At 51.4% G+C, this 11,937-nt stretch overlaps 1 protein-coding gene across 1 annotated transcript in view; it reads right to left on the bottom strand.

The window, feature by feature from the left end:
• Positions 1-4,153: 4,153 nt before the first annotated feature.
• Gna12 (G protein subunit alpha 12) overlaps positions 4,154-11,937 on the bottom strand; it is a 79,129-nt gene continuing 71,345 nt past the window's right edge. Inside the window, exons 3-4 of the mRNA XM_032886332.1 lie at positions 8,282-8,332; positions 4,154-6,872 (exon numbers count right to left, since the gene is read on the bottom strand). Of these exons, the coding sequence (XP_032742223.1) occupies positions 6,303-6,872; positions 8,282-8,332 (621 nt within the window). The 3' untranslated portion in view covers positions 4,154-6,302. The remainder of the gene's footprint in view (positions 6,873-8,281; positions 8,333-11,937) is intronic.

The raw sequence follows: 11,937 nt of genomic DNA, 5'->3' as shown, positions 1-11,937 counted from the left end.
TAGGACACCCAGCATGTGTTTCCTTACCCTTTCTGGCTTTATTGGCTGGGCAGCAGAGCCAGGACCATGGCTGTGGGTGCCCTGATGTCCGATGTCCCCTCTTCTACCCAGAGCCCAGACTCCTGTCATGGGGGAGGCAGGCCAGCATTTTGTTCCTATTTGTGACAGAAACTGTTGGGGACAGAAGATAGAGTTTCACCTCATGGCTGGGACAAGAGCAGGAAGGAGATGCTATTCTTTGAATATTGTCCCGGGCTGGGGATTTAGCTCAGTGGTAGAGCGCTTGCCTAGCAAGCACAAGGCCCTGGGTTCGGTCCCCAGCTCCGAAAAAAAAGAAAAAAGAATACTGTCCCTTGGGACCTTTGTGGATGGAAAGACCCTCCAAAGTGCTTAAAGACACAGACATGCAGTAGGGAGCTGGGGGTAGAGCTAAAGTCCAAACTTAGATCCTGCTGAGGTTGAAGGGTATGCTAGAACATTCCAGGGATGTGCCCACGTACAGGTCTGTGCGCAGTGCCAAGGTGAGCCGTTCTGTGGATCCCACAGGCAGGGATAGCAAGGTTTTGGAGGGACAGGCAGCTGCACCCAAGACTGTTGTTTTGAAAAGCAACACGTGTGTATGTGGTGTGTGTGTGCGTGTGCCCACAAGTATAGGCCTGAGGGCCACCTTAGATGTTGTTTGCTTTTTTTGTTTTGTTTCGATGAGACCAGGTCTCTCACATAGTCTTAGTTCTCCCAGAACTCACTCTGCAGACCAGGCTGATCTCGAACTCCACCTTGAGATCCACCTGCCTTTGCCTCACCATTGTTGAAATTAAAAGGTATGTATCACCATGACTGGCTCATCTTGCCGTTTTAAAAATAATATTTTTTAAAACTTAAAAAATTTCTTCTATGAGTACACCATCGCTGTGTTCAGACACACCAGAAGAGGGCATCCGACCATGTGCTGGGAATTGAACTCAGGACCTCTGGAAGAGCAGCCAGCTCTCTTAACTGCTGAGCCATCTCTCCAGCCCCCGTAAATATATTTTTATTAGGTTTTTGAGGATGTTCATCTTGCTTTTTTGAGGGTCTCTCACTAGCCTGGAACTTGCCACGTAGGTTAGGCTGGCTGGCGAGCCTTTCCCTCTTTAGGGAGTTGCCCGTCTTCACCTCTCCAAAGCTGGGGTTACAGGCGCCTGCTACCATGTCTAGCATTTTTCCCCCCAGGATGGGTTTCTCTGTGTAGCCCTGGCTGTCCTGAAGTCACTCTGTAGACCAGTCTGGCTTTGAACTCACAGAGACCTGCCTGCCTCTGCCTCCCGAGTGCTGGGACTAAAGGCATGTGCTACCACCACCTGGGCAAGATTTATTGAGTTTGCTTTGCTATGTGCACAGATATGTGCATCACAGGCGTGCCTGGTCTACGGATCCCCTGGAACTGGCCTTACACAGTTGTGAGCTGTCATGTAGGTACTGGGAACTACACCCGGCCCCCTAGGGGAACAACCAATGCTCTTAATCACTGAGCCCCTACACACAGCTTTTTTACTTGGGTTCTGGGATCAAACTCAGGTCCCGAACACCTTTACCGGCTGAGATGGTACTGCCCTATCTTCTTGTTGGGCATCTTGCTGGGCTTCCCATGAGCTGAGACCACAGCTGTCCCTCATATCCTGCTAACCTTCAGTCTTTAAGTGCAAGGGGATGTGTTGTGTCTGCTCGCTCACTTCTCTTAGTAAAATCTTGGTGTTGTGAGTGAGATGCAGGCTAATGAAGTACACACGTGTCATGGTGTGTGCGTGGATTTCAGAAGAGAACTTCTGGAAGTTAGTTCACCTGTGCGTTCTGGGGATTGAACTCAGGTTATCAGACTTGTATGGCAAGGACTTTTGTTGGTTGGGCCATCTTGCTAGCCCCAAACCAGGCCCCGCCTTTGCTCACTGTGTTCTCTGAACTCTGCAGGGAAATAGGCAGAATAAAGGGCTACACAGACAGCTAGGGACCTGTACCCTCACTCTTGGGCAGTCCCCAGTCAGCTCTGTTGAGGCTTCTGGAAGCTTCCACACACTCACGTGAAAACACATAGAACAAAACCAGGTCAATGAGAAGGCTCAGTGGGTAAGGGTGCTTTCTATGTGAACCTAATGACCTGAGTTTGATCCTCCAGACCCACGTAAATGTGGAAGGAGAGAATCTATTTCAGAGTTGCCCTCTCACCTCCACACACATGCACACACAGGCAATAATAAAGTAATACTAACAAAACAAAGACCCCGGGGGAGTCAATCCATCTGCAGCCTGAAGCAGGGAACTTGTAACCTGCCAACTATCACAGGGAACACGGCATGCTGGGTGGGGCTGACCCCACAGTGACCCCCGGACATTTCTTGGAAATTGCCTTTTAAAACAAGCCTCTTGACTTAAAGCTTGTTTTCATTCGCCTCCTACCCAAGAGGCTGAGCTCAAAAATAAACCTGAGTTATTTTGGGCTCCGGCCGGCGATGAGAGGTGATGCTGGGCAATGCTGTGCCGGGGAAGGGCTGCCAGCCACCGTCCCCTGGTCCTTTGCATTTCTTGCAGCAGATTCTAAAAGCTGGGTTCTTGGGCTGGGGGTGTAGCTCGGTTGGCAGCATCAGGAGACTCTGAATAATCCCAGATCAGGGAGATTGAGACAAGAGGACCAGCATAAGTTCAAAGTCATCCTCAGATGTCCAGTAACGGATAATTACAGGCACTGAGGGATTCGTGAGACCCTGTGTACTTAAGCATGAGGACCGGAGTTCAAATCCTGAGAACCCACATAAAAATCCACACACGGTCAGTTCTTCCTGTAAGCTCAGTGCTGTGGATGGGGAGGGGAGACAGGAGGATTGTTGAGGTGTTCAACCCCATCTTCATTAGTAACCTTGTCTCCCAGTAGACTGCCCACAGGCCAACTTTATCTAGACAATCCTGAGGCTCTTCCCAAGTAACTGTAGATTCAGGCAGTTGACAGTTAAAACTCACCACCACACTAAGGACCAAATAAAAGGAGAAAGCCATTTCCTGAGACCCTCAGTCCTGTGGCAGAGCTCCACAAAGACGGTGAATGGCTGGGATCATATTCATTAAAGGAATAAAGCAAATCCACTGCTGGTGAAAAGGTGGCAGGTGGGAACAACACCCTCTGCCTACCAGCACCAGGGCTAGAAAAGGAAGCTCCTAACTGCCATGCTTCCCGGCATTGCTCACGGTGCTGCCTGGCAGAGGCTGGAGCCAATATTTTCCCCCAACAAACCACATGGTGTGGCAAAAGCCTCCACTACCAGCAGTGCACACAGCACGTGGGCAGTCCTTGGTGGCTCTGTGAAACTCCTTTGTTATTTAGTGTGGGGTGCGGGTCTGTGTGCCTAAACAGAGGCCAGAGGATGGACGTAGCGTCCTGCTTGATCACTATCTCTGCCTATTCCTTGGTGGTGGGGCTTCTCACTAGGAGCTGCACTAGTGGCCAGCAGGCACCGGCGACTCCCTTGTCTGTCTTCCACAGTGCCGGGGTTACCCAGGAGCATATATTATGCAACTGACATTTTCTGTGCGTGCCAGGGATTTGAACTCGGGTTCTAATGTTTGTGCAGAAAGTGCTGTTGTTACCTGTGGAGCCTGTCCCTGTCCCGTTGTGTGTGTTTTTTGTTGAGATGGGGTCCCACCCGTCCCAGGCTGGCTTTGAATACTCCTTCAGCCGATAGCTCCCAAGGTGTAGGCCGCTGTGCTGGCTAAGGGTGCGTTTCAAGTACGTATCCCCCACCCCCACATTCAGTTCATGTGATTTGGAGACGTTCACTGAAAGAAGGTATTTATGATGGCTCTCTGACCTGCCAGGCTCAGGTACATGGAATTAAAATTTGTAATTAACAGGGTGAATCTTCAAATGAAAAGGCTGTGCTTTGGGGATGGAAAACAAGGAAGTGAATGTTGGCTTTGAGTGGTAAACCTATTTTTATATTAAGCAAAGGAAAACCAAGAACTCACTTGGACCAACATCTAGAGGTGTGAAGCTCTCATCTTCAGGCCAGCCAGAGTGAGTTCGGGCTTTGGAGGAATCCTGTACAGAGGAGGGAGGAGCACTTTTCAGATGTCCCACCCCGCGCCTGTTCCTTAACATAAGCAGCCTATTAGGCAGGAGGCGGGCTGATTTTAGGACGTTTATTGTTACATTTATTTAATTTTTTTGCAGTAATAGATGAGGCACAAATACCTCCTGCCTCTCCAACACTGCAACAAAAAGGACAATAGTCAAGGGTAACAGTGAAATTAAAATTAAAGGTAAACCAAAGCCTAAGGCCTGGGAGAAAACCTGGCTACAATCTAGTGTAGAAACTTGTACAGGACTCCAGCCTCGTCTCCGACTGCACCACTTCACAGATCACACGGTAGGGTCACAGAGTAGGGCGTCCTGACAGGACACAGCCAGGCTCAGCTCGCCAGGATGGGGGCCTCTGCCCATCCACCTGTGTTCTGCTCAGCTAGCTCAAGGTCACATTTGCTACTCACATGCTACATCATCTGGTCAGGCTGTCAGAGGGACAGCGCTCTCCCTGGCAACCCCACACTCACCTCGGTCACAGTGGCCCCCAGCAGCAGCTGGGAACAGGTTGTGTGTTTGGCGTCTCAGCACTGACAGATACGTGGGGCACCTGGCAAGGGATGCTCACTGTGTGTGGACCTGAGACCCCCAAGGAGCCCTGAAAGGTTGCTGGTCCCTGGTACTAACCTGGCCTCATCCCCTCAGCTTGTGAAGACTTGGTGAAGCAGGCAGAACAGCCGCTCTCTCCCCAAAGGGACAGAGGCCCAGCGAGCACTGATAGACTTGGGCACAGAGAACAGTGAGCAGGAGAGACCGACTGCTGTTTCCTAGATGGAGCGCTGCCATAACAAGGGCTCTAAGAAGCAGCCCCATCCTATTTCCTGGCTTAGCATCTGCTCCAAGAATCCTATGTGTCTGGTGCCTGAAATGAGCCAAGACAAGGATGCAACAGGGATCAAGTGTCAGGAGTAGTTCAGTTGCAGACAGGGCCCTTGGATATGTTAGTGAACCAAAACAACACTCTGCGGAAGTTATAAGCCACACCCCCGCTCCCAGAAAGTAATCAGTGGACAGAGGCAGGTCTGGAATGCAACGTATTGTAAAACAGTGACACCTGCCAAGGAGGCGAGGCTTAGCAGGTTGTGCTGATGTCCCCAGCCTTCTGCACCCTCATGGACCAGGGCTAGGAGGGTGCTGACTGACTTTATGTGCACAGCGACAGAATGCGGCCTGCCAGCCACTCTGAGAGCAGAGCGCACTGTGTGAAGGCAATGGTGACGGCGGTGTGCAGACCCTGGGGCTTCTCCTAAAGGGCCAGTGGCTGGGGCCATCAAGCAGCCAAGACAAGAAGATGCTCTACAGCGCAGAGCGTCTCGGGCCCACTTTCAGAGCCCAGGACAGGGGATGCTACATGCCACAACTGTCAAGTAAGGCAAACTACAAGGCCACTTGGTTGTGTGTCTTTGCCATGGGCTGTGGAGGGTAGGGAAGGAGTAGAGCACCACTGTGTGCACAGGCTGGCCAGAGCTGCTTTAGAGGCCACCTTCCACACTGTGGCTGGCCCACTGGGCATGGAGACACGGTAAGTGGCTCCTGGGGCAGTGAGGCAGCTTCACAGCTCCCACCTTGTTCTCTAGTCGGGAGTGTGGACACCTGACTTGGCTCCTTTGCTCGCCCTGACATGCCTCAGAGTGGGGACTCGGAGGGTATTGGCACAATTTTAAAGGCAGTGTGTTCACTTTGGGAGGTGGCACTGCGGCTGAGCCACTCTGAGCTTAGCAGCAGCGCATGCCCTCTACAGCCTACCGTGAGGCTAAGCTTCCGAGTTAGTGTGTCTCCGTGAGAACCTGCAAGTCAGAGGGAAGAGCCGTCTGTAAGGCCAGCTGGGGTCGTGTTTCTGTCATTAATGAGAGCATGTGTGTCTGTGCACACCTGAACCTTGGTTAAGTTGTGTCAGCAAGGAAGAGTTTCTGTAGGGAGGGAGAAAGCTGTGTTCCCAGGTTTTACAGATCAACACCAGAGCGATGGCGTGGATTCAGTAGTTTCAGTCCCCGATTCAGTAGCTATCACTGACACTCCCACGTCCTCTTGCCCGGAGCTCGCTGGTGTGGCTGACAGTCCAGCATTCTTGAGCCAGGTATTAGATGGTGTGGCTTCGAGATGCCCACTGCAGGTCCATGCAGGTGGCAGACACACCAGAGACATGTGGCCACAGGCCACGGAGGCCACGAGAGGACGGCAGAGGGGCTGTCTCTCACTGCAGCATGATATCTTTCAGGTTCTCCTGCAGGATCGTGTCCTTCACAGCATGAAACACGAAGCGGATGTTCTCGGTGTCTATGGCAGTGGTGAAGTGGTGGAACAGAGGCTTGCTGCGGTTCCTGCGCTTCCTGTCAAAGCACTGGACCAGGTAGCGCTGGACGTCCTCCAGCCGGTGCGGGTCGCCCTTGAAGTCTGGGAAGTGCTTCTTAATGCTCACCGACTTCACCTTCTCCACCAGCAGGTCCATCTTGTTGAGGAAGAGGATGATGGAGACGTTGAAGAAGAGCTTGTTGTTGACGATGGTCTCGAAGATGTTCATGGACTCCACCAGCCGGTTGGTGCGCCTATCCTCCATGAGGACCTGGTCATACTCGCTTGAGGACACCATGAACAGGATCGATGTGATCCCGTCGAAGCACTGGAACCACTTCTGGCGCTGCGACCTCTGGCCGCCCACATCCACCATCTTAAATGGGATTTTCTTTATCACGAAGTCATGCTCCACGATTCCCTTGGTGGCCTTTCTAGCCAACAGGATGTCTTGCTTACTGGGGAAGTAGTTCTGGAAAACATGAGGAAGGGAGACATTTGGGAAGGAAGGAAAACAGGGAGGGATGAGCACAGGAGAGCTGGCAGAAAGACAGGCAGCAGGACAAAGATACGGGGACTTGTGCAAGAACATTTAACCAAAATCCATCCTCAACAAAGTAACAGGATCGAACGCTTCGCTTCTTAATGACTCCAGGCTCTGTGGCTCACCAGAGCCAGTGGCCAAAGCCTTCAGCTGGAAATGTAACATCTCATCTAGCCTTCTTCACTAGAAGAAATTAAAAATCTGTTTCATTTGTTTCTACAACATAAATATCATTTAGTTTTCTAGCTTCCAGAGCAAGAGTGTTCTCAAACCTTTCCACTAACTTGGCTTGTGTAATGTGATCTACACGAAGTCTATGAGACAGTCAGAATGGTTGCCTTGGAAACTTTACTCTTTTTGGTGCTGAAGATAAAACAGAGCCTCCTGCACGCTCCACACTGAGCCACACCCCAACTCCCCACTGGGACATTCAAGGCAGGTGATCTTCCACGGAGCCACACCCAACGGCCCTAACTGTGGCAATTCTTGACAAGGCTATAATCTGCATTTTGAAGGCCCAGGGATCAGTACATCTGTCCACTCATGTCACAGGGGTAGAAGGTATCTGTCTACCACACCATGAGGCGGGCACAGGGAAATCCAGGGTGAGACACTCATGTGGCTACTTCAGTTAATAAATCAAAAGGAGGAAAAACAGCAGGCAGGAAACAATCTGCTGACTGACAGACTTTGTGATGGTACTACCCAGTGATGACTGGGGCTCATCAGGATGTCAGTTCAAAACATTACAAAACAACATCACCAATATCACCAGGTGATGGGGGAAGTCTCCGAACTGCCTGGGTGCTGGCGGGCACTGGGAGGTCTGCCAGTCTTTCAGGAGCACAATGGCGGTGCAACGGTGCTTTCTGTTCTGTCTGTCAGCCATGTGCACTCATCTTGTTTCTGTGTTTTATTGAGACAGGCCTCTCAGGCTGACCTCTAGGCCGCCATCCTCCTGCATGGGCCTGCTGAGGAGACCTGACACTGAGGAGGCAGTGACAACAGAGGTGCTGCTGGCAGGTAGGTTGCCCGAGGACGATCACCGCTTCACCATCCTGTGGGCTTTGGCATATGCTGGAATTTTTCTACCACAAGTGACAAGAAGGCCTCCTTGGGCCCTAGCCCAGGTTCCTGTGTTTGTCACAGGGCAACTTCTTCCCTAAGCACAGGCATGTAGAGCTGAGCAGGGCTGTGGCAGATGGTACAATTCACAGGAACCATGTGACGAGCTGGCCCATGGTGCTGTTGGAGCCCCTCATCTGCTTTGGTCTCCACATGAGGTTTTCTAACCCTGGATAGCGGACTGCAGTTGTGGGGAGAGGTGGGTTACTCACCAGCTGGCCAATCCGGTCTAAGTTATCCAGGAAGTACTTCACTGACTCACCCTGTGGGGAAGAAAAACAGTCATAGCTCAGGCTTGATGGAGGAAGCCAGAGTAACGGATGAAAGGATGGACTGGGGGAGAGAAGGGGCAGGGCTATTCTGCTGTGGGAACATAGGAAAGCAAAGTCTAAGCGGGCAGAGGCTGGGGGGTGGGTGGCTTTTTTGCTGACTCGTCACCTAGGAAGAGGGACTGTCAATTGTGGGGTCCCCCACCAGGTTGGCCTACAGGCATTTCTTGATTAATGATTGATGTGCGCTGGGCCCACTGTGGTGATGCCACCCATAGGAAGGTGGTCCTTTGGTTGTACAGAAAAGGTAGATGAGCAGACCAGGAGAAGCGAGGCAGCGGGCAGCACTCCTCCACAGCCTCTGCCTCAGTTCCTGCCCTGCTGTCCCTCAGTGAGGGACTGTGATGTGAAGTGTAAGCCAGAAAAACCCTTTCCTTCCCCAAGATGCTCTGGGTCACAGCAGTGGAAAGCACGATAGGACAGTACACGTGACTTTAGGAAATAACCCAGGAGTGGTGGTACACGTCTATAATTCCAGCTCTTGGGAAGCTGAGACAGGAGGATTACCACAAGTTCTGGGCCAACTTGGGCTACAGAGTGAATACCAACTGAGGTAGGGTTATAGAGTAACACTCTAGTTTGGAGAAACAAAACAACAACCAAGCAAAAATAATTCCGAAACACCACAAATTAAAAAGCGGTTGAGGCCGGAGCTGTGGCCTAGTTGCTGGAGTGTTTGTCCAGCGTGCAGGCCGAAGCCCTCAGAGCACAACACAAATTGGCTGTGGTGTCCACACCTGTCGTCTTAGCACTTGGGAGGTGGATGCAGGGGGATCAGGAGTTCCTGGACATTCTCAGCTAAAGTGCCAGTGTGAGGCCATGCGATATGACCCTGACTTAAAACAAGCAACCCCCAAACCCCATCATTCCCACAGCTCTAGCCCCAGATTTAAATTCTTCTTGTGCTTCCCTGTGGCTTCTGGTGTAAATGGTGGATACTGCCTCCAGGCCACACCAGCAGCAAGGGCTGAGGTGAGAAGTAAAACCTGGACTGGGGCACAGTTCTGCTCTGACACACATGGCCCAAGAGCTTCAGGTGCTGTTTGCAGACACTAAGTAAGTCCTGAGGAGAGGGGACAGGAAAGATGGCAATCTGGCTTCTAGAAGCCTCTGTATGATTCCTGACACAGAATGAGGAGAATCTTTGGTGATGAGTCTTTCTGCTGGACACAAACTGAGTCACTAACGGCCAATGTCCGTCTCGTGTGCATTGCTCATGGCCCTGCCCTCTAGGCATGCTGGGTAATTGAAAGCAGTGGCACTCACAGGGCCAGAGGAGAAAGGGTTCTAGGTCACCAATAACGGGAGCGACAAGGAATGCTGAGTAAACAGCATACAAAGCTTCCTTTAGAAATCAAAGGCTGGGCTGGCAAGATGGTTCAGTGCTAAGAGCACTTGCTGCCAAGGCTGACGACCTGAGTTTGTTGTCTGAATCCTGTGAAGGCAGAAACAGAATTGATTCCACAAAGTTGTCCTCTGACCTCTACATGTATGCCATAGCATGCATGTGCCTATGTGCACCCACACAGTACCTACAAATAAATGTAGTATCAAGAAGAGGACGAGGAAGAAAGTAAGCAAACCAAAGACGAGAAAACAATTCCTCCACGAATCCCAGAGAGTAGCTCTCTGAATCACACAAGAACCCTTCTGACAGCTGACAGTAGGCCCAGGTTCACTTGCTGCATTCACTTTGTACGTTCTCACAGAAGTGTACAAAGGTAAGGTCACACACACAACAAGATGGCACTGAAACAAAAAGTTATCTTTTGTTTGATGCGTGTATGTTGTATATGCCTGCCTGCCTGCCTGCCTGCCTGCCTCCCTCTCTTTGTGTGTGTGTGTGTATGTGTAGACCAAAAGACGGTCTGACACAGGCCCCTCAGTGGTCTGGAGATCATAACTAGGCTAACTGGCCAGCGAACCCCAGAGTTCCTCCAGTCTTTGCCTACAGATGCTGGGATTACAAACATGTGCCACCATCCTTGGCTTCCTATGTGGGTTCCGGGGCTCAAACTCAGATCCAAATGCTTGTGAGGCAAATACACTGCCACCCCAGCCACCTCCCAAGTGGCACATTCTAGGTCTTCAAGAAGGATAGGCCACGACAGGGCACCCATTAGAGCTTGTGACTTTCTGACAAAAAGCTGAGAACAGGGGCCATCAGCCTCTAAGTGTGGTCTACTTTTTGTTGTTTTAGTTTTAAAACCTTGAGATAGGTTCTTATGAACTAATGATCCTCTTGCCTCAGCCTTCTCTGTGTGGAGACGGCAGAGGTACACACAAGAGCCAGCTCTTATTTGTCTGCGTCTCTGTCCTTTGCCCCAGATGGCCTAGAGGAAGAGGTGAACAGTCACTTCCTTCCTGCTGTGGGGGGAAGGTCATAGGGATGATTCAAGGGAGAGGATTTTGTTCCAGGGACAGCAGCATTGAAGTTTCCCTGCGCCAGCCCCCACAATAAGCAGCAAAGGCAGCCCTGGTGGTTGGCAGCTCTGAGGTGGGAGAAGCACCTAAGGCCCAGAAACAAGCTCTCAGCTTTCCAGGCAACCTGTGCTCCTCACGAAGCTGTCCCGCTTGCTTGGAAGGAAGGAGTTTCAAGAGACCGAGTGGGTCAGCCCCTGTGCTGACTTTCCCCTCTCCTGGTCCTGTCTCCTCCCTCAACACAAAGGCAGGAAGCTGCTGGATCATAGTGGCTCCACCATGTCATCCCAGAAGGCTGGGCAGGGGTGACAGCTCATAGCCTGGACCACTTCCTTTTGGTTCTACTCAGACAGGAGTGTAAGCAGAAGGAAGGAGGAGTCCTTGCATGGGGTCTGGGTGTGTGCCTGCATGCGTACATTCAGGCACAGGCTGAAAGACAGTCTTGGTGCTGTCCTCAGGAACACTGTCCCCCTCCTCTGACCAGGGTGTCTCAATGGCCTGGAGCAGCGTGTGTTCAAGGCTGACTACTGTTAGACATTTCCCAGTTGGCTAGCTTAGGTGGCGGCGTCAGCAGAGGGAAGAGGCGTCTCTACTTGGTGCAGGAGTGACTCAGAGTTGGTGAGACTTCACAGTGCTGTGTGCACAGGGACTCTGGAGGCCACCATCAAGGGTGGTGGGTAATGAGGACGAGCTGAGAAAGGTCTCTACTGGCAGCTACAAAAAACGGTGATGTCAATCACACTCGGATGAGACACAGATGACCCCTGGACTGCTGCGGGTATGAGAGCGCTGTCCTGTCCCAACCCTCAGCTCCCACGTGCTACGCTGCCTGTATGCTAGGCATCTGTGGCTTTCAGTTGCTTTCCTGTGGCTGTTTGTTACCGAGCTCTAGACAGGAGCATTTTACAGGTAAGAACTATGAGCTATAAAAGAACATGTCACGCTCCCTGTGTGCTCTCGCCCAGCATTCCCTTGAGCCTCAGAGGTCTGTCCTGGTTACTGCATAAAGATACACATCCTTACCCCTTAAAAACCCTTTAGAGATTATTTTTTTGTTATGGTTTTGTTGAGACGGGGTCTCACCATATAGCTCTGACTTCTGGAATTCACGAGGTAGA

Source organism: Rattus rattus, chromosome 16 (assembly GCF_011064425.1).
Source record: "Rattus rattus isolate New Zealand chromosome 16, Rrattus_CSIRO_v1, whole genome shotgun sequence".
Classification (NCBI taxonomy): domain Eukaryota; kingdom Metazoa; phylum Chordata; class Mammalia; order Rodentia; family Muridae; genus Rattus; species Rattus rattus.
This window is presented reverse-complemented; position numbering and strand designations above follow the sequence as displayed.